General features: G+C 40.4%; 1 protein-coding gene across 4 annotated transcripts in view; it reads left to right on the top strand.

The window, feature by feature from the left end:
* kcnh7 (potassium voltage-gated channel subfamily H member 7) overlaps positions 1-22,786 on the top strand; it is a 235,827-nt gene that overhangs the window by 107,113 nt on the left and 105,928 nt on the right. For all 4 annotated transcript variants that reach the window (XM_031893163.1, XM_031893164.1, XM_031893165.1 and 1 more), the window contains exon 3: positions 8,321-8,476. In XM_031893163.1, the coding sequence (XP_031749023.1) occupies positions 8,321-8,476 (156 nt within the window). The remainder of the gene's footprint in view (positions 1-8,320; positions 8,477-22,786) is intronic.

Raw genomic sequence — 22,786 nt, forward strand, 5'->3', positions numbered from 1 at the left:
GAAGCATTAACTCCCCATGTGCCAAATGCTTAATCTGATAAAAGGTTAATGGCACCCATTGATCTCCAGAGGGGTCCTATTAAATAATCCGGTGTCAGAGCTGATTTATAAACATTTGATTAGGAGAGATTTTTTATCCCAGATTTCCAATTATCAACAGCAACCCCTAGTTAACTAACAAAACTTCAATTTCAATTTTTACATATATTAACTTATTTTTTTGCGAAGTGCATTTGTTAAAAATCCGTTTCGCTTGAGTGAAAAAATTTGAGAAATGGCAAAAAATTCACGAAACAGCAAAAATGTTGCGTGTCAAAAACAAATTTGTTCCTTCTGTCATTTTTTTGCCTCACCTGACTATTTTTTGATGTGGGCGTCAATTTTTTGTGCACAGCGGATTTTGTCACTTATTTTGCAAATTAATAATAAATTTGCCGCAAATCCATTCCCAGCAAATTATTTTGCCCATCACTGTTCACAAAGTTGCGTAAAGTGTTTTCACATGGCAAATACAGGTATAGGACCCATTATCCAGAATGCTCGGGACCAAGGGTATTCCGGATAAGGGGTCTTTCTGTAATTTGGATCTTAATACCTTAAATCCACTAAAAAATCAATAAAACATTAATTAAACCCAATAGGATTGTTTTGTATCCAATAAGGATTATTTATATCTTAGTTGGGATCAAGTACAAGGTACTGTTTTATTATTACAGAGAAAAGGGAATCATTTAACCATTAAATAAACCCAATAGGGCTGTTCTGCCCCCAATAAGGGGTAATTATATCTTAGTTGGGATCAAGTACAGGTACTGTTTTATTATTACAGAGAAAAGGGAATCATTTAACCATTAAATAAACCCAATAGGACTGTTCTGCCCCCAATAAGGGGTAATTATATCTTAGTTGGGATCAAGTACAGGTACTGTTTTATTATTACAGAGAAAAGGGAATCATTTAACCATTAAATAAACCCAATAGGGCTGTTCTGCCCCCAATAAGGGGTAATTATATCTTAGTTGGGGTCAATTACAAGGTACTGTTTTATTTCTACATAGAAAAAGAAAATCATTTTTAAAATTCTGAATAATTTGATTAAAATGGAGTCTATGGGAGACTTTCCATAATTCGGAGCTTTCTGGATAACGGGTTTCCTGATAAGGGGTCTGATACCTGTACTTCGAGTTTAATGCATTTGGAGCGAGAAAAATATTAGCGCTTAGAAGAAAAAAATAACATGCAGTGGGCGTGAAAAACACCTATTGACTTCAATGAATTTCGCTAATTTCTTGCCATTTTGTTAATTTTTTGACAAATTGAAACAGGACAGATTTGCTTATCACTACTTAGTAGTGATGAGCGAATCTGTCCTGTGTTGGCAAAAATTTGCGAAACTTCGGAAAAATTTGTGAAACGGCGAAAAATTCACAAGCATTTTTTATTTTTTTAACTATTTTTGATCACGCAACTTTTTTTTTGTGGGACAGCAAATTTTCCGTGCTGAAGTTTTTCAGCCGTGAAAAATTTTTAAAGCAGTTCGCTGGCCCTGGAGATTTCAGGGAAAGTTTTGGAAAAGTTTTATTGTGCAATATTGCTTTAAGAATACAACCCTGATGTTGCTGGACTACAGCTCCCAGCATCCCTCAACCTTCCTTATATGTTACATTATTCTGGGACTTGTAGTCCAGCAACAACTGAGTAAAGTTTGGTTGAGCAGCGCTGTGCAGCAGAGTTTACAGCTCCATTCAATATGAAAGAAAGGTAAAATCATTGATTCTAGTTACTTACCTGTAACCTGTGGCACTTACATGCAATCTAATTTGAGCTTTGCACTTGTAATTTTAAATGGGCCCCTAGGTCTTTGTTTCTTATGCCAAGAGGTCCCTCTGATTCTGGGCCCTTTCTGCCCTGCTTTAAAACTGGCCCTTAGGGTCGCTACAGTCGTAAGCCGCTGGCTTGACGTTGGAATATTCCATTTCTCATTGCATTGTGGGATTGTTATTTGCAAAGTGGCATGGCTTCGATAAGACACGATGATAAGGAGAAGCAACATTTACACTCGCGATGGCTGCTACCATTTGAGATGCCCTGTAAATTATTAAGCATAAGACAATCAGAGAAAACACAAGCCTCTCCAGCTAGACCAGTGAGGCAAATCCCAGATTGCTTTGGTGTGTTAACCGAATCCAACCACTTATATTTTTTTAATGGTTTTGCTAAGTTCATTTGTGTAAAAGGTCAAGCAGAAACAGCGCCGAGGCAGCTTGTTGGCCATTTACATATGTCCATGCAAGATAAGACACTCCAGCAGTCTTACAGGGCTTTTATTACCTTTCTGATGGATGCTTATCAAGTACCAGCATAACATTTTCTCTGTGAAATGTTTCCAGAGCATTCTCATTGCTTCCGTCATGAATTTCCCTTAAAGGAACAGTAACACCAAAAAATGAAAGTGTATAAAAGTAATTACAATATAATGTACTGTTGCCCTGCATTGCTACAACTGGTGTGTCTATGAAGATTTTCATTCATCCAGGTCATGGTATATCTAGTATAAATAAATTTGAAGCAACTGGACTTGTTTAGTAATCATTGAAGACGTTTCACTACTCATCCGAGCAGCTTCTTCAGCTGAACTGAAGAAGCTGCTCGGATGAGTAGTGAAACGTCTTCAATTACTAAACAAGTCCAGTTGCTTCAAATTTATTTATACTAGATACAACTGGTGTGTTTGCCTCAGAAAGGCTACTATAGTTTATATAAGTAAGCTGCTGTGTAGCCATGGGGGCAGCCATTCAAAGGAGAAAAGGCACAGGTTAAGGTGGCCATACACGGGCAGATCCGCTCGCTTGGCGATGTCCACCTACAGGTGGCGATATCGGGGAGGCATGCCCTGGGGCCAAACGATCGGATTCTGCAAGCGGCAATGGGGCAGTCGGTTCGGGGACCGCATCAACGAGCCGATGCGGTCCCCGATCCGACGGGATTTTCTATCCTGGCCGATCGATATCTGGCCAATTTCAGGCCAGATATCGGTCGGCCAGTCCGATCGTTTCTGCCCCTACACAGGCCGATAAGCTGCCGAGTCGGTCCAGGGGACCAATATCAGCAGCTTCTATCGGCCCGTGTATGGGGACATTTACTTAGCAGATAACAGACAAACCCCTATTATCTACTAGTTATCTGCTATGTACCCTGTGCCTTTTCTCCTTTTTTCCAGCTTGTATGGCTGCCCCCATGGCTACACAGCAGCTTATTTATATAGTAGCTTTTCTGTAGCAAAAACACAATTTTTTTCAGAGCAACAGCACATTATATTTTAATTACTTTAAAACACTTTAATTTTTTGATGTTACTGTTCCTTTAAAGGGGCAGTATACTCTCTTCTATCAACATTAGCTCAATGAATAGAGCATTAAACTAAGTGATATATATATATATATACATACATCAACAGATAGCTCTCCATATAATGAGCTGCTCCTTACTTCAAACCTCAAAGCCTAACAAAGGCTACAGGGATGAGGAGATGGAGGGGTTGGTTTATACAGAACTCATTATCTGCATTTCGATCAAATATTGTTTATGGGGGAGAAAAGGGCAGTTCAGGAAACATAAAATTATATTCCATTAGATTTTTTTATAATGGCAAAAAATTAGGAAAATATGATGTGGGCAAGCATAGTGTTACAATGGCTAGAACAGGCTGAATACATATTTATATTAACTCCTATTTATTGTGGTCATGTTGAGCAAAGGTGTGTATATTACCTGTTGAAAGGGCCAGTCTACCCCTTTGATTTGAATGAACTTGACAAATAGGGCATATGCTACTTTTAGATTGTTTTTTGCTTCATCTATCTGTGTTTATTTTGATTTGGTGCACTGAACAGGGCAAACAGTGACATTGAAATAACTTTGCAACTTCTTGGTTCTTCAAGTATAGGAAGAAGATAACTGAGTAGTTAAGTTATTTATATTTATGTTATCATCCTGGATAATGTACTCCTCCTAATCTAGGGCTGGAAGAAATGTGGGGGGGGGGGGGGGGGGGCATGTTTATACAGAGATCTTTATTTTCTTTGGTTAAATGGAGAGGGAAGGGAGGTTAGGGTAAAAGCAAGACAATTTTCCATTTTGGAATGTGCTTTATAGTTCTTGTTTGCTTGAAGGCATTGGGGGGGGGGGTCAAAAGACTATATTGTCTCCCTGATACAGGTATTTCCCGATTATTGCCATATCTTTTTTTACCGTATGGTTCTATGTATATACATTTCTTGTGTTCTGTTGTTTATTCATCTGCAGAAACCTAAAGTTACAATTTAACTTTTTAAAAAACCTATACACACAATATGTATTGTTACCGAGATCAGCAATACCTACATGCGCTGCTGCGGATTAAATAGTTCCCCATAAATAACTGATGTTTAATGGATACAGATGCATTCAAAGGGCATAAAGAGCAATATTCTATATATATGGCTTCAATTAATAAATTCATTATGACTGCGCACTTCATTTAAGGATCTCTATGAGCCCTTTATTTTCTGGTCTAAGATCAGCACTTACAATATATAAAGTATAATGGGAATAACCTTAGAATAACCGCAGGGACGTTTATTTTCTGATAAGCTACCAAATAAAACAGACTCATATTTAGAAACAGAGCAGTGTTTTAACATCCTTCTAAGAGAATTTTTATAACCACAGTAAATTATTGAAAGATTATTTGAATTGCTCTTAGTATTTTAGATTGCATTTGCCATTAATAAAATAATTTGATGGTCTTTATCCTCCCATAAATGTCATATTTCTCCAAATAAAAAAGAATGAAGAGTTTGTGAACCAATTAATGGCATTTTAATAGAAACTCCTCTCCAATTTGTTGGAAACGGGTGCAAGTGAATGATTATAGCAGCACTGCCTTCCAGAGGGAAACATTTGAACACTAGACTTGTTTGGCACAGGGTTGATTTACTTCAGTTATTTTCGTGGGGGGGTTGATCAGGGCTAATTGGATATGGCTGTCCATGTGTTTGGTTTATAATGGCCTTCAAGTACTTGTAGAGAAGCTCTTGGTGTCAATTTCCTGTGTTTACTCAAGCCCATTGCTATAGACCTAATTGTCCTGCTGTATGGCCCATTTGTGCTTCAGCTGAGGGACAGACGGTGTGGGACTGAGTGTAATCTGTTTAATTATCAACACCCAAGAACTTCTTGGTGACCTGACGTCAGCAGACTGTTCCACTGAGAACCAATTGTGCCCAACAGGGATTTATTTTTTCTTAAGAGAGTATGGATAATGTGGAAAGAACAATTATAACGCAAGGTTTGCGGCAGTGGCTAGAATGGCTAGATATGATTCCATGTTCCTGATCCAGACAGGAGCTGATTTGGTCAATATGGGATAAAAAAATAGGTAAAAATCTTTTATAAAAAGTTTTCTTTACATTTTATGTTAAAGGACTTCCCAGATATAATTTCATTTGGTCTGAATTGTTTGTATTATTTCTGGTTTTCTGTGTCACAGGTATGGGTTCCCTTATCCATAAACCTGATATTCAGAAGGCTCTGAACAAAGTGCATCTTAATCAAATACATGAATGGAACCTGTTATGCAGAACGCTTGGGACCTGGGGTTTTCTGGATAATAGTTCTAATTTTGGCTCTCCATACTTTAAGTCTACTATCTTTTAAACATTAATTAAACCCAGTAGGATTGTTTTGTCTCCAATAAGGATTAATTATATTTTAGTTGGGATCAAGTACAGGTACTGTTTTATTATTACAGAGAAAAGGGAATCATTTAAACATGAAATAAACCCAATAGGGCTGTTCTGCCCCCAATAAGGGGTAATTATATCTTAGTTGGGATCAAGTACAGGTACTGTTTTATTATTACAGAGAAAAGGGAATCATTTAACCATTAAATAAACCCAATAGGATTGTTCTGCCCCCAATAAGGATTAATTATATTTTAGTTGGGATATTTTTTAATGGGGCAGAACAGCGCTATTGGGTTTATTTCATGGTTAAATGATTCCCTTTTCTCTGTAATAATAAAACAGTACCTGTACTTGATCCCAACTAAGATATAATTACCCCTTATTGGGGGCAGAACAGCCCTATTGGGTTTATTTAATGGTTAAATGATTTCCTTTTCTCTGTAATAATAAAACAGTACCTGTACTTGATCCCAACTAAGATATAATTACCCCTTATTGGGGGCAGAACAGCCCTATTGGGTTTATTTAATGGTTAAATGATTCCCTTTTCTCTGTAATAATAAAACAGTACCTGTACTTGATCCCAACTAAGATATAATTAATCCTTACTGGATGCAAAACAATCCTGTTGGGTTTAAATGATTGATAATGATGATAATTTTTTTTAGACTTACGGTATGGAGATCCAAATTACGGAAAGATCCCTTATCCAGAAAGCCCCAGGTCCCCAACATTCTGGATAACAGGTCCTACACCTGTATGATTGGGTTAATAAAAAAGCAATACATGTTTACAGTTGTTTTAAAGTATAGAGTAATGGTTAAGATCAAAGGTTTCTTATTATATTTACATACGGTATTATTGCATGCACAGGTGAAATATATTTCCTACCTGGAGCTAACCATTCATACTAAGGCTGTGTACAATGTAAAGAACAGTCTTGTAGCTGAATATTCCATGAAAGGTCTCCAGTCTGCTAAGACAGTTTGATGAAACCTGATTCATTAGCCTAAAGAGAGCTATTTCTGGCTGCTGAAAGCTATAGTGTTTATTTAATCAGTCTGCGCTCTGCCTGTCCTGCAGCACGGCTATATTTAGTAACACTGGTACAGTCCTAAATTGCTTATTTTCTATTTACTAAAGTAATTCAGTTTGTTTCTATGGGAACTATAGCGAGTGCCACGGGCTCACTGTTTCATGCCATGGTTTGAAGTAATGAGTGAAAAAAATGAGTGAAAAAGTTGTGTTGGTTTAGTTTTAAAGATGGGATAAGTAATTGGAAAATGCTCATTTTCTGCATTAAAGGAAAACTATACCCTCAGAATGAATACATAACCAACAGATAGTTTATATCATATGAAATGGTCTGTTGAAGAATCTTACCAAACTGGAATATATATATCGGTAAATATTGCCCTTTTCCATCCTTTCCCTTGAGCCGCCATTTAGTGATGGGCTGTGTGCTCCCTCAGAGATCAGCTGACAGGAAATAATGCAGCTCTAACTGTAACAGGAAGTAGCGTGGGAGTAAAGACAACTCTGTGCATTCATTGGCTGATGGGGCCTAGCATGTATGTGTGCCTTGGCTTGTTTGTGTGCACTGTGAATCCTATGATCCCGGGGGGGGGGGGTGCCTTAGTACTTAAAATGGCAATTTTCTATTTAGGATTACCAAATGGCACATACTACTGTATTTTTATGAAAATAAAAAAAAAAGCCTTTGTTAAGTGAAGAGTGAAATACAGGTGCAGGGTAGGACACAAATTGGGTTGCCCCCTTATATTGCTATTAATACTGGCCTTTAGGCTGGGGCAGGCAGTGACATCACTTGGATGTGTGAAAATGGGTGGGCTATGCAGAGGAATGGGTTAATGGGGTGGGAAAATGGGCAGGAGGGAGGGGATAATGGGCTGGGCAGAGGCTGGCCTCTATATAAAATGGAGTGGTCTGAGGTAGAAAGAGTCAGGGAAGAGAGGGATTATAGGTAGGGTTGCCACCCTTACCGACATAGTACCAGTAAATTTGTAATACCGGCACCGGCCGTAGCTGGTGATTTGCTGACAAGGCTGGTCAAATGCTGGCTGGGTGGCAACCTTAGACACAAAGGGCAAAAACTTGTGCCATTATAGTGATGTGCGGGCTGGACTGGAACCCATGGGATCCTAGGATCGGGCAAGTTTGAGCCAACCAATAACTTTTTTGTGGTTCTTTTTCCATAGCAATTCGCCTTCAAGAGGTCATCTCACACCTCCTGCTTCTCTCATATATATACACTCACACCCGCCCCTTTCTGAAGGTTCTGAAGTGGGTCACTTTGTGGGTATATAAAGAATCACAGTATGGAATACTACAGTGTTGCAAATTGTGCAATTAAATGGTTGCTATGGAATACTACAGTGTTGCAAATTTTTCCCATCATTAATAAAAAAGACTCACTTTCTTTAATTCTAAGAAATAAAAAACCTGAGTATATCATCTTATAATCTGTTTCTACTGATAATTGTTATTACAGTATAGATATATGTTGGATTTAATACTTTTTAAGATGAATTACCTGTTGTGTTATAGGAATATATTTGTTTTTTCCCCCACAGGATCCACCTTTCTCTGTAGCACACACATTATACCAGTGAAAAACCAAGAAGGAGTAGCGATGATGTTTATTATGAATTTTGAATACGTGACAAAAATCGAAAGTCCAGTATCGCCGGAGAGAATACCTCGGTTATTACCTATTACGCCAGAAAACCGTAAGTAATCTGTGTACAGTGGAACACAGCGCCCGATGTTTATCTGGGAATAGAAGCCGTGGTTCTTAATACAGCCATAAATGATATCATTCGGTAACACGAAACTGGTTTTCAGTGCCCTTACTGTAATAAAGCTATTTACTCTAATAGCTGTTCCTGATATAAACCCAACATGGCATCGATCTAGTCATCTATAGCAACCAATCAGCAGATACCATATTGCATTTATTGGCCACCTGTTCAAAACCAACCATTGGGTCTGACCTTGCAACAAATTCTTTTACATTTCTGGTCATTTATCGATATTATTGGTGCAACAAATCCAAGAGCCATATGTTAAAAAGAAACAACGGGCCAGATTCAATTCAATGAGAAAAAGGTTTATCAAGTGAAAACCGATGGATGAGATTTAATTTGAGATCCAATTAAAGGAGACATATACCATAATTTTTCAGTTTATCTTAAATTGCAGCTAACACTCTAAAATTGAATAAAATAAAGTGTATTTTATACCTACTGTTGAAGAAGGCTGTGTAATCCCTGCACATATGCTAAAGCCCCTCCCTTTCACAGGGCTTTCACAGGGCTTCCGGCTGGAAAATAGTCTGTCTGTAGCTGGGGCCGCCGGCCCTGGCTTCTTTCCTATACAGACGCTGCAGCCAATGAGAGAGGAGTGGGCGTGAGACGTGGGCGGCGCCTTTGATGACGTCATTTCCCCGCCCACGTCAGTCACGCTGGGGTCCTTCTCAGTGCTGCTCCTGGCTGGCCCTGCTCTCCTGACTAGCAGCTCAGTTGAAGGAAGATTCGCTGCTTCTGTGACATGCTGGAATGTAAGGCACCTTGATTCTCTTTCTTAAAAAAAAAAATTATTTACCAAATCAAAAAAAACGTTATTTACAATGAAGGAGTCAGATCTGTTTATTCATTAGACTGTACCTAATTATAAATGATGTGTGTTGTTTGCTTGTAACTCCCTGCATCCATGTTAGGTTCCAATTATATATAGTTACAACTCCCTGCACCCAATCCTACAGTGTCCCTGCCCATCAGTATTACGTTCTGCAATAGCTATGAGAGTTTTTTTTTTACATGCAACTCCCTGCAACTTGTACTTTGACACCTAAACTGGCCGTTTTTTGGTATTTTCCCCTGCAACAACTCCCTGCAACTTGTACTTTGACACCTAAACTGGCCGTTTTTTGGTATTTTCCCCTGCAACAACTCCCTGCAACTTGTACTTTGACACTTAAACTGGCCGTTTTTTGGTATTTTCCCCTGCAACAACTCCCTGCAACTTGTACTTTGACACCTAAACTGTCCGTTTTTTGGTATTTTCTCCTGCAACAACTCCCTGCAACTTGTACTTTGACACCTAAACTGGCCGTTTTTTGGTATTTTCCCCTGCAACAACTCCCTGCAACTTGTACTTTGACACCTAAACTGGCAGTTTTTTGGTATTTTCTCCTGCAACAACTCCCTGCAACTTGTACTTTGATACCTAAACTGGCCGTTTTTTGGTATTTTCCCCTGCAACAACTCCCTGCAACTTGTACTTTGACACCTAAACTGGCCGTTTTTTGGTATTTTCTCCTGCAACAACTCCCTGCAACTTGTACTTTGATACCTAAACTGGCCGTTTTTTGGTATTTTCCCCTGCAACAACTCCCTGCAACTTGTACTTTGACACCTAAACTGGCCGTTTTTTGGTATTTTCTCCTGCAACAACTCCCTGCAACTTGTACTTTGACACCTAAACTGGCCGTTTTTTGGTATTTTCTCCTGCAACAACTCCCTGCAACTTGTACTTTGACACCTAAACTGGCCGTTTTTTGGTATTTTCCCCTGCAACAACTCCCTGCAACTTGTACTTTGATACCTAAACTGGATGTTTTTTGGTATTTTCTCCTGCAACAACTCCCTGCAACTTGTAAAGATCAGGCAGCAGCACAGGCCAGCTATGTGCAGACTGGTAACAGATACACAGGCAGGGAGGAGGGAGGGGCTTCCCTGTTACAGCAGAGTTCAGCCTGTCAGTCAGTGCTGTGACCATTTCCTGTGGGAGAATGAAGAGACACTCCCATCTCTCATTTCAGTTTAGCTTCAGAGGAGTGAAGATCTCTCTGCAGCTCTGATATAAAAACGATTTTAGCAGGTAAAATGCATTCAAATCGTTTTTTTTCTGCAAGATTACATAGATTGAAGAAAGATGAATCATATAACTGAATATGAAGGTTATATGAAATGTCTCCTTTAAGTTCAGAAAAATCTCAAATTTTATTACATGAAAACTCTATTGAAGTCTATGGGGAAAAATGGCACTGACTTTGGAGTACATATAGCTCTTGGGTTTGTTGCACCACTTGTTGCCATATAATTATCGGCAAGGCATAGGTCAATAAGTGACCAGAAATGTAGAAGCATTTGTTGCAAGGTCAGACTTCAACCAGTAGGGGTGGCTTTCAGAATAATCAGATCAGACAATAAGACTTTAATGGTAATGGGACCCTATATAAAATAGTACTACTAGTGCCAGAAGTTATTGGCCCGATAACACTATTGCAAAGGCTGAGCCTTGTCTGTACCAGCACATAGTTGGTTCATTTAAAGCCCATGTTAAGTAGCATCTTTGTGCCATTGGCTTAACCAATAACTGCATCCAGGCTCATAACAAGCAAATAGAAAAGACTGCTCACTGATTTGATCGTCTAAGGCAGGGATCCCCAACCTTTTTTTTACCTGTGAGCAACATTTAAATATAAAAAGTTGGGGAGCAACACAAGCATGGAAAAAGTTCCTAGGGGTTGGCTAAAAGGTCTGTTATTGGTTATTTGGTGGCCCCTATGTGGACTGGCAGCCTACAGGAGGATCTATTTGGCAGAACACATGGTTTTATGTCTCCAAAACTTGCCTCCAAATCAAAAATAAGCCCCTGCTTTGGGGCCACTGGAGCAATATCCAAGGGGTTGGTGAGCAACATGTTTCCCCCGAGCCACTGTTTTTTGTAGAAACCTTGCTGCTATGTTATATATCATCTGAAATGACTCTTTCTTTGGGGGCTATGGTAGAGGGCATGCAAGAATCAGACTATAAAAATAAAACTATATGAAGTACAGTAGCCTTGGCATACAGGGTCGGATTGGGCTGGTGGGACACCGTGAAATTACCCAGTGGACCCGGCCCTAGTGGACCCTGCTGTCCCGGAACTACCGAGAAGCATCAGTGTGAAAAGGCAAAAAAAACACGACTTTTTCCTAACTCTGCCAATTTTTGTCACAGCAAATTTGCCAATGGTGAAATGCAGAATTTCACAGAGAATCCATGCCTGGCGAATGAATGCCGTGGGACATTTCTAGAAAATTCAGCTCACAGGGCTGCACTGATCCGTTTCAAATGAGTGCAGGCCATGTATTAACAGGCTCCCTGATTTGTCACATGACCTGGTAACCTATATCTCATTATCCCTCGCTGATCTATGGCAGTGTTTACATTTTGTGACATTGTATGGTTATTTTTATAGAGCTAATCTTGGAAAACGGGGCTGTTCTTGTCTCCTACTGAGCATGCTCGCTGACTTGAACCAATGCCAGTAAATAATTGGATCATATTTAATTCAATGAGAAAATTTATTTCATGTGAATACTAAATTAAGGTCTATGAGAAAATCTGGAATTGAATTTGGAGATACATTTTGCTCCCTAAATGAAATCTGTCCAATTGGAGCAAATTGTACCAGATGCTCTCTTACAGACTTAGGTAACGCTTAATAGAACAACTTATGTAACAAATTGTAGTAGTTTAAAAAGTCAGTGACCAGGCTCACTAAACTGCTACTGAGAAACATGAGGGGGGGAATTGATAAAGTGCAGGGTCGGACTGCGCCCCCGGGACACCAGGAAAAATCCCAGTGGGCCCCGGCCCTAGTGGGTACCCTGAAACGAAGCACAGAGGCCTTCAGCCATTCTGCACAATGCGGTGTGCAAAGTGCAAAAAAATTGCCTTTTTGTACTTTGCAAACTGAAGTTTTTTACTTAAAAATTCCCTGTTGCCATTTGTTGTAACAAATGTTTGTGGTCTTATGCTTATCCTTGTTTTGCCTCCAACAAGGATAATTATATCTTAGTTGGGATCAAGTACAAGGTACTGTTTTATTATTACAGAGAAAAGGGAATCATTTAACCATTAAATAAACCCAATAGGGCTGTTCTGCCCCAATAAGGATTCATTATATCTTAGTTGGGATCAAGTACAAGGTACTGTTTTATTATTACAGAGAAAAAAGAAAAATTAAAAATTAGAATTATTTGCTTATAACGGAGTCTATGGTAGATGGCCTTTCTGTGATTCAGAAACTTCTGGATAACGGGGATCCCATACCTTTACTTGTATTATACATGGCATTTGGAGTGTTCCCACAGCCCCTTTTGTTTCATTTGCGGCTGTTTAAACACACATTTTCAAAGGTGAACTACCACTTTAATATCAAAACCAAGTCTGCCCAAAACGAGTCTGAATCTGAGACTGCCCAAGTGCTAATTTTAACCTGAGTAACAGACAGCGATTTCACATAAGCTTCCCGAGACCAGTCATTTTTTCTTTTTAATTCAATTCTCTCTGCCGCACAGGCATAAAAGTTCTAGCTAAAGTCAATTCATTTTCTTTATAAGGGTAATTAGTACAATAAGGTGAGTTTGCCTTTCTCACCTCGGTGAGCTAGGAGACATGCTCCAAATAATTTCAAGTGTAAGGAGTCTGTGAGCACGCTTGGTAGCACAGCCTGAGTGCCGCGCTATGTGTCAGCTGCCAGTACAACATGCAGACAAGGTCAGTGGCAGCAGAGAGATCTGATAAAACAGTCACCTTACTATCTTTGTGTCCTTCATATTCCATTTATAAATATACCTTTTCAGACTCTTCATTGTCAAAGGTCATTATGGTAATTCCATATGTACCTACTCTGTACCTCAGCTAACAAATCAAATGATTCTTTGTACATTTGTCTCTATTCTGAGTGAGTTGCACACTTCTAATGATTGAAATTGGCTGTTTAAGCTATCGCTGTTGACTAGGAGTGTATTTATATATAGGCCCTGAGGGCCCGAGCCAATGGCGTAACAATAGAGGAAGGAGATGCTGCAGTCGCAGGGGTTCCCGGGGGACGGGGGGTGCATTAAAATCTCTGCTCAGCGCAGGCTCTTTCATAGGAGAGCGGGCAGGAGCAGAGATTTATAATGTAAATGGGTCTGAAGATGCACATCAGAGTGCAGGGAGAGGGGGGAGGTGGGACTGGGGGGGTTATCTTCTCTGCTCTGGGCCCAAAGACTTTTTTGCAGGGGGGCCCAGTCCCAGAGTCGTTACGCCACTGGCCTGTGCCTAGTGTGGCCCTCAGGTGCCTATACAATAGGTCTTATTTTGTTTTTAGAAAAAAGGGGGTGAGGGGGTACGCACAGGCTGCAAGGCTGACATGAGCAGGGAGCCCAAACCCGACCATTGCCAGTGCTCCCCCGGCCGATCGTTCCTCCCCTGACATGATAAACAGGGGAAGACGTCAGGTCGGGGACCCTGCGGGGGGGGTTAGGGGGTGCAGGGGATGCGGCTGATGGGGCATCTGCAGGGCCCCTGGGGCAGGAGCCCCGGTGGGCCCTGCACCCCCCCCAGTCCAACCCTGGCCACGAGCACTTGGCTAATGAAGCCACAGGATTGTTGGGGTGAACCTGTTTATTTCCAGGTTAGTGAAAATCTCAATCCCCATGTACCGCTGACAGTAACCTGAATTGACCCGTGGGCTCGCAGAATCCATTAACAGTTTCCACCTAGAAGGCACTTGCACATGTAATTGTGCATGAGATATTCCACACCCGCAGATCCCAATAACACATGCTCTCAGCACTTGGGATTGAAAAAAACGTCACATTTTTATGAAAGCATTTATAAAACGGGGCTCTGTTTCATTTTTACATGTGAAAAAACGCCAGTTCAAAAAGGGCTCCCACATTTAGAAATTAACCATTATTTTGGAAAAATGAAAGACAATTACATGAATTAAAAATGTTCAATACATGTATCGGGAAACCCATTATCCAACGAACTAGGAATTATGGGAAGATCAGCTCTTTTCAAAAACAGAAATAAAAGTCTTAAAGTTACCAGAGTAACTGGCTGCTAACTACCGCCTGAGGCAAGTGGCAGGAGCTTTGGGAGACAACTCTTCTACCTGCCCAATCTTTAACTCAGATGAGAGTTGTGTAACTGAAGCTAAAGCCAGATGTTGGCCATATTGCTATAAAAAAAGCTGCTGCCTTGTGTGCTGTCATCTTAGAAGTAAATCCAGTGTAACCACAGCAACAGGTAAGAGGAGAGCAGCTGAGATGGTGAGAGCAAGGGTGTAGGAGTCAACCCTTAAAGGAGACATATAGGATTAAAGAAAAAAAACAAATTTTGTTGGCAGTTATGAATAATATGTGGTGCTCGTTTTACTCATGGCCGTATTATTGGAGCTCCCCACAGATCCGCTTCAGTCCCAAATGAGGGGTGGGTGTGTCCTAATGGTCCCTGCCAGAAGCACAAAAGGAGGGGAAAGCCAATCACAGCCCTACAGCCAGTTTCCTATCAGGTCAGCTTAGCTGCTGATTGGTTCCTATCCTACAGTGCAGTGTGCTGAGTGCCGCCGGTCCCCCGGCACAGCCTGGAAAAGGAGGCAGCAGGAAGTGGAATAGATGGGTGGGAATAGTGGGGTTTTTACAGAAATCTTCAATAAATCAGCCCAAAACACTACTTTTCTCAGCATATTCCTTCTATATTTGGAGGAGTATAATGCACTGGCACATTCTTAATTTTCAATTCAGTGAGGAAAAGATTTATCACGTGAAAATTCACAGATGAGATTCAATTTGAGATGCAATTCAATTCAGAAAAAGTGATCTCCCGGTCTATAACGTGAAAACTCTATTGAAGTCTATGGAAAAACCTGGAAATGAACTAGGAGAAAAGTTTTTCCCCTCCAATTGAATCTTGTCCATGAGTTTTTACATGAGAAACCATGAGATAACTTTATCTCACTGAACTGAATCAGCAAAAAGCCGCTCCTGGTAACTTTAAGTGATGAATTTTTTAAAGTTAGTGCAAAGAGTGCAATTGTGCTCACTACACTAGATATGAGGCCACCTGGGCCAATGGGGGCGGCATCGGAGGATCCACCTCAGGCGGCTCAGGGGCCGGAAACGTCCCTGTTCAAAATGTATGACTAAATATCATTTCTATGTGCCAAAATGCAGCTGCAAAAAAATGTTTGCATCATTTGAAATCCAGACGGGGGAGGAGGGACTAAAACATTGATGTTGCAAATTGTAACAACTTCTCCATAGCCTACAGACAGCATGCAGGAACTACATAACCCACAATGCATTGCACTGGGATGTTCCATTCCTTATTGACATCACATGTGCAGGGAATTGTGGGATTGGGAGGATGCAGGCTGAGCACAGGCGACTACTGTTACATTTTATTTGAGTCTCAAAGTAGATCAGCAGGGGAACAGGGGGCGGGGCTTAGGTGACTGGTCCAAACCATATTATTAGAATTAAAATCATGAAAAGGCTGCATTTTTTTAATTGATGTATATTGCAAAGTTGCTTGGAATGATGTTTACTTTTTAAAACACTTAAGTTGTGTTTGGGTGGAGTTCCCCTTTAATTTATAATATTTATTAACAAACTCTGTATATGTAAATGTTCTTCTTACCATCTGAATCTGACCTCTCTTTAGCATCATAAACCAGATGGAGACCTAGCTGCTGTGCTAACCCCTCCGCAAACCAATAACAATGCAGCTTTTGAGCCCTATTTTATAAGTGTGTATATATATATTTTGCTTTAAATTGCAGTTTATGTTCATTAGTTTCCCCCCAGTCTACGCGGATGTATAAGGCGTATAGGAATTTCATGTTTGTATTTCACAACTTCAAGCACTTAGACCCAAGTATGTGCGTCTGGTTTCGTATGCGCTTGTCTCCCGCGCCTTGGGGATATTTATCATGGCTGACACACTCTAGTAGCCCGTAGGAGTCCTGACATTTATTGAAGAGAATCAGAGGCGTGCATACTGTTTATATTTAATAACATATTATTATTATTACAAGCTGTAGCAAACAAAAGTATTTTCATAAGACTAAAATGCCATTTTATTATATCACTGAATTGTGTTCCGTGGAACAGACAGAACCAGATGAGTTTCTTCTTTTTCCATGGGAATAGCAGCAGGTGCTGGGATGATGTTTTCATTCCACCGTCTTATCCAATGATAAATGAATGAGTGTCTGCTCGGCCTGTTGCAGATTTTTCTAGATAGGGAATGTGAAAGTTCTGTTCTGTTTCCCTATTTATCTGATGGCCAAGTGGCCTTATAGTGAAGTCACTGATTTGTTATCAGGCTGTGTTGTTGTCATTAGCGGGTCAGTCATCCGAGGAAAAACAGACGCTGCTTCAGATCTACAGGCAGATGTATGTGTGACTGCTGTTGTGTCTGGTCAAATACAAATCAGCTAAAGGTGGCCATACATGGGCAGATTTCAGCTGCCAATTCGGTTCTTAAGACCAGGGATCCCCAACCTTTCTTACTCGTGAGCCACAGTCAAATGCAAAAAGACTTGGAGAGCAACACAAGCACCATAAACATTCATGGAGGTGCCAAATAAGGGCTGTGATTGGCTATTAGGGGCCTCTATGCACACTATCAGCTTACAGGGGCTTTATTTGGTAGGAAATCTTGTTTTTATTCAGCCAAAACTTGCCCCCAAGTCAGGAATTCAAAAATAACTCCCTGGTTTGGGGGCACTGAGAGCAACATCCAAGGGGTTGGGAGCAACATGTTGTCCCCGAGCCACTGGTTGGGGATCACTGCTTAAGAGGCAGCTTATCTGCCTGTGTATGGGGACTTTTTTCTCTGTAATAATAAAACAGTATCTTATACTTAATCCTAACTAAGATATAATTATTGGAAGCAAAAAATCCTATTGGGTTTGATTAATGTTTAAATAGTTTTTTAGTAGACTTAGGGGCTGATTTACTAACCCACGATTTACTTCCCAGCTTTCGCGCCAAGTACGAAAGTTTCGGATTCATTCAAGCTTCAGAGCCCTATGGGAGACTTTCCTTGGGCCGGGTTGGAGCTGCAGAGTGCCATTGAGCCCTATGGGAGGCTTTCCTTGGGCCGGGTTGGAGCTGCAGAGTGCCATTGAGCCCTATGGGAGACTTTCCTTGGGCCAGGTTGGAGCTGCAGAGTGCCATTGAGCCCTATGGGAGACTCTCCTTGGGCCGGGTTGGAGCTGCAGAGTGCCATTGAGCCCTATGGGAGACTTTCCTTGGGCCAAGTTGGAGCTGCAGAGTGCTATTGAGTCCTATGGGAGGCCTCAATACGAAAAAGTCGCGGCAAGATACGAGCAAATCGTAATGGTTACGAAAAAGTTTAGATTTTTAAACCAGGATTCCAGCTCTTTCTCGCTCTCACTCACTAGTGATGCAGCCCTCCCTCAGCCACCTTAGGCAGCACTAGGGTTGCTACCTCTGCTGTTTTTTTTCACCGAGCAGCGGAAGGGCGGTGATGTTATGGGGGTGGCACCGTGATGTCACAAGGTGGGGCAATAACACCACAGCGCGGGGCTATGATGCGGTGATCTGCGATTGGCATTTTGTTAGGGATGCCACCTGCCCAGTTTTGACATGGACAGCTCAGTTTTCTTGAGGGCTGTCTTGGTCAAAACCTGCCTGCCCAGTTTTCCAAATTAGGACTCAACGATTGCCTGATTGCCACATCATAACCCTGCCCCTGATGTCAATGGCTCCACCCATGACAGCATCTGTCCCACCCCCATGTCATCACTGACATGCCCCCCGTGACATCACTGACCCACCGGCCCCCTGTCTGGAGTTGCTGAAGATGGAAGGTGGCCACCCTACATATTGTAAGGGACCTGAAAACATTCCTTACACTATAATGTATAGACACCGTTTTGCCTTGCAATATATAGTACAGTATGGTTGGCCAGTTCATTAGGGTTTTATTCACTATTGGTGGAAAATACAGTCAGCTGATGACCATAAATAGCCTGGAAACTCTGTAATACACCAAACCAAACATACCAGGATTCACTCTTGTCTGTAAATCAGTTAGAAGGCTAATTACTCAGATATAACCAATATAATGATGCTTCATTAGTCTGTGATCCTTATTCCAGAATGTGGATTTGAGAAGGATAAAAATTGCAGCTGCTTCTGTCATTCACTTCTGTAAATAAAACATCTTTTCCCTACTGAGTACTTTCAGCCTGCTCATCTCTGTTCCACATCACCCCCATAAAATGACTGCTTTACATAAACAAGGCATCAAATCAGCAAAAATACAGGTTCTGTAAATACAGTATCTTTGCTTCCACCTACAGCATTAGAGTTACTCTCCCTTCCAATTCAGTCGAAGGGTATAACTCACAATATAACTATTTCATCACTAAATATGTCAGTTTGACTGACAATCCAATGGCTTTCCAGAGCAGCCCCTGTCAAGTCAGTCTCTCTCTGTTGTATGAACTCATTCTTCTCAGAACCAAGTCTAAGTTATATATAGATATATTAAAAGATCTGCTGTTTTAAGACCTCAGTGCCTCTTTCTTTCTGGGACTTGTAAAATATCTTCTAATATCTGACCACATAGTTTAGAAAACACAGAATACAAAGAAGCCTTGTTTATTCAATTAAAAATTGCTCATTCAATTAATTATTGAAAATGACTGCTACATAATAAAATGACATCCGTGGCAATGCCACATGCTTTTCACTCTGTGTCAAGAGTTTGCGAAGGTCCTTTCCTTTTTTAGCACCCTACTGCTGCTACAGACAAAGCCACAACCCTACAGAATAGATTTGCAGAGATGGAAGCGGAAGATCTTTACTGGCCTGCACCTCAACCCAACTGAACTCTATATTATTTGGCCTTCCCCTTCCAGAGACTGTCCCCTCTCCAAATTCAAACTTGTGCCCCACCCTACATCTCTAGATACCAACCAACCAACCCGCTTGTTACGCTCCTCTACTGATACTACTTCTCACACTCGCATTCAAGACTTTGCAAGGGCTCTGGAATTCGCTCCCACAAACTGTCAGACTTTCTAACAATCTTTGGGGATTTCTGATCTAGAGGAAAGCTCCCCCACAAGAATAGAGGCTGTTTTAGCAGAAGAGGATCATATTTTTTATTAATACCTGGCTATTAGAATAAGATGTTGGACAGACTGGTGTCCACAAACTTTTGCCAATATACTGTATATATTTGGTTGTTGATAATGCAATAACCAGAATGCAATAACCAATTTGTCTTCACTTCTTGCAGTAGGATAGTGCCTTCTGAATGTGCAAGCTAGTTGTGTGCCAGGGGATGCCCATGTGCTCCTCCTGTATGCATACCATACATAGAGCCTTTTGTTACATTCTGGGAGCAGAAAGAGCAGAAAAGTGAAGAACCCTAGAGCTTCTGATGCAAAAACCTGGAGCTTCTTTTTTGCACCTTGATCCATTTTCTTTCTTAAACAACAACACCATATAAATGTATGAAACCATTATCCCATTATGCCATTGACCAGATGCCCATTCTTTGTTCATTAATGTACTGTATATAGTCCCATTTGATGTATATACTACAGGAGAGTATTCTCTATTTTTTATCACAGTGATGAAAAAAGGGTTAACAAATCCTGAACCATCTGTAGGAGTCAGAAAGATGGTATCTTGCTACAGATCTGTCTTTCTGTTTAACTGATGCGTGAAATTTGCCCTCATTTTTACTGTCAGCAAATTTACCGATGGATGGCTATAGAGTGTACCTCTAGCTTTTGTGTTGCTAGGGATTGTTGTAAAAAAATCCTGGGACAATTCCCTTTCTGCTATATACACCTCTGTGTCCACCAATGGTTTTAGGGGGCAACATGGCCAACATACTGTTTTGGTATTTAGTAGTGTCAAACACTTGTGTGTTTTATTAGTAGCCATTAACCTTTGTTCTTCACACATTATTGAAAGACCTCTTATCTGGAAAAGCTGGGCCGAAAAGCATTCCAAATGATAGATTCCATACCTGCGTTGTTCCTGTAAAATAGGGAAATGTGCGCACAGTGGATATAGTGCCCAAGGTCACAAACAGGGAGGTATCCCTATTTCACTGCCTTCTCTTATCTGATTGTTGATACTGCTACATTTTCATACACCGAACTCGGCAACATATGTGTTTTTATGCCTTGAAAACGCATGCCAAGATACGTCTGATACCCAAAACGGCACCATCTGGTTGGAGGAGAAAAGAAACATTTCCGAGAAAGTAATTGGTTTTAATTCAGCATCAATAATTAAATCTTCCCTATGGTAAATGTTGCCCTGCAGTAAAATAAAGAATACACACTTAAAGTGGATGGAAATGAGAATATGGCATTGTCAGGTAGCATTAGGCTGGATTCGGGATGATTATTATTTTCTCCATAATCTAGATGTCAGTTTTGGAGCAGCTAATTCTCTGCTTGCTATTGACGGAGGAATGTCGTATATATTATTCTGATTATTTTGCAGAGTAACATGCTGCTTGGCAAGCCATTAGAGTCCGAAATGTAATGTCTGTACACTGAAGTGTATTTGTCCGATTCCTCCTTGTTTCTGCTTAGGTGACTATCCAGATATTCACAAGGTAATAATTAAAGTTGGACAGGACTAATAAAGGCAGATAAAAAGTACATTATACCAGAAGTACATTTAGGAATGAGGCTGAAGAATATATGATCTGCAACTGTATTGATATAGCAATAAACAGCATTAGAGTTGCTTTGTTGGGATGGAAATTTCCATTTTGTTTGGATAAATCAGAACTCCTGAAAGCAAATGAAGAAAGCTAAAACTTCTTGGGGGATGATGAATCAATTGCACTGGGTACAATCTGACACTTTCCAGACAGGATAGCCTGCAACAGGGTAAAGGGACCCAGTGTAGTAATTTTGAGCCACTATTTCATAGAAAACCTCCATCTGAGTCAGTGTATCATTATGCTGGACACAAATAAGTATGTTTTTGCTCTTATCCAAGAATTGAATTATTTCAATAAACTGGGCTGATTTATCATTTATAATCTTTTGTTTAATTTAGCATGAATTTTTCCAAAAAGATTCTAAATTGTGGCTGATTAGTTTTGGACAGTTCAATTCAATGTGCAATAAGTGATTTAATCAATGAATTAATATATTTAGTAATTAGTAGATAAACGTCGAGGTTGGTAGTCTCCACCAACACTCAAGTGCCATGGGTTTTTGGTCCAAGATCTAGAATTGTTGGTCATTTCTCTCAGAACTAATCATGGAACTAAAGCATAGCCAATACCAAGCCAGATGGACACAAATAATTCTCTATTCTTCTTTTTTATTGATAGAATAAATTGTTGTAGGACAAGGTCCCTTTGTTCTGTGATATATTAAAATAGGGACCATGGCTCCCTTCCAATTATAAAGCTAGCCATACACGTACGATATTCGTTGTGTGTATGGCGACTCGGTGAGGCGACCGATATCGCAAAAGGCTGCGGATATCAGTTGACTCGACGATCAGGCGGTTTAAAAGATTTCGATCCGGTGCCAATGGTCGATGGTCGCACAAAAGATCAAACATCGCCACGTGTGTGTCCACCTTAAGTTCTAAACTGTGGGGGAGAATAACTCTTTGCAATTTTGTATATTCCTAGAAGTCTTGAGAATCTTGGATGAGCCTTATACACCAGGTTTTCTTTTGTTTATACATGTGGTTGCCACTTTGACCAGTGGTTGGGAAGTGCGTCCAGGGTTGGACTGACTTACTAAGGTTCTAGGAAAGGACCTGGTGGGCCAAGTATTCAGTATGTCCTTCTTTTTAACCAGTTGGCCTCCTATGCTTGTGCATAGAATGTAGCAGTCATCAGGTTAAAGTAGGCTCATGTAGGAATTAGGATGTTTTATTTACAGGTCTGTAACGGTTATGCCAAGCCAGTTTAAGAGTTATACAAATAATGAATAATTCTACAGATCCCATTGCATTTGGTAGATTTGGATTTAGCATTTGCTGTATAGAACCATAGCATTTTCCAGCCTATTATCCTGGATGAAAGCCTGATGGAAGGTGATGCCAGTTACAGATATTGACCCTTAATGCAATACTGTATTGTAACTTATTTGCTGAGTTCTCCAGGAATTATCTCCGGCTCAGTTCACTAAAATGTTTTCTAACTTTTACTAAAGTGAATTCCAGTTGGTCAGTGGGT

Source organism: Xenopus tropicalis, chromosome 9 (genome assembly GCF_000004195.4).
Source record: "Xenopus tropicalis strain Nigerian chromosome 9, UCB_Xtro_10.0, whole genome shotgun sequence".
NCBI lineage: Eukaryota > Metazoa > Chordata > Amphibia > Anura > Pipidae > Xenopus > Xenopus tropicalis.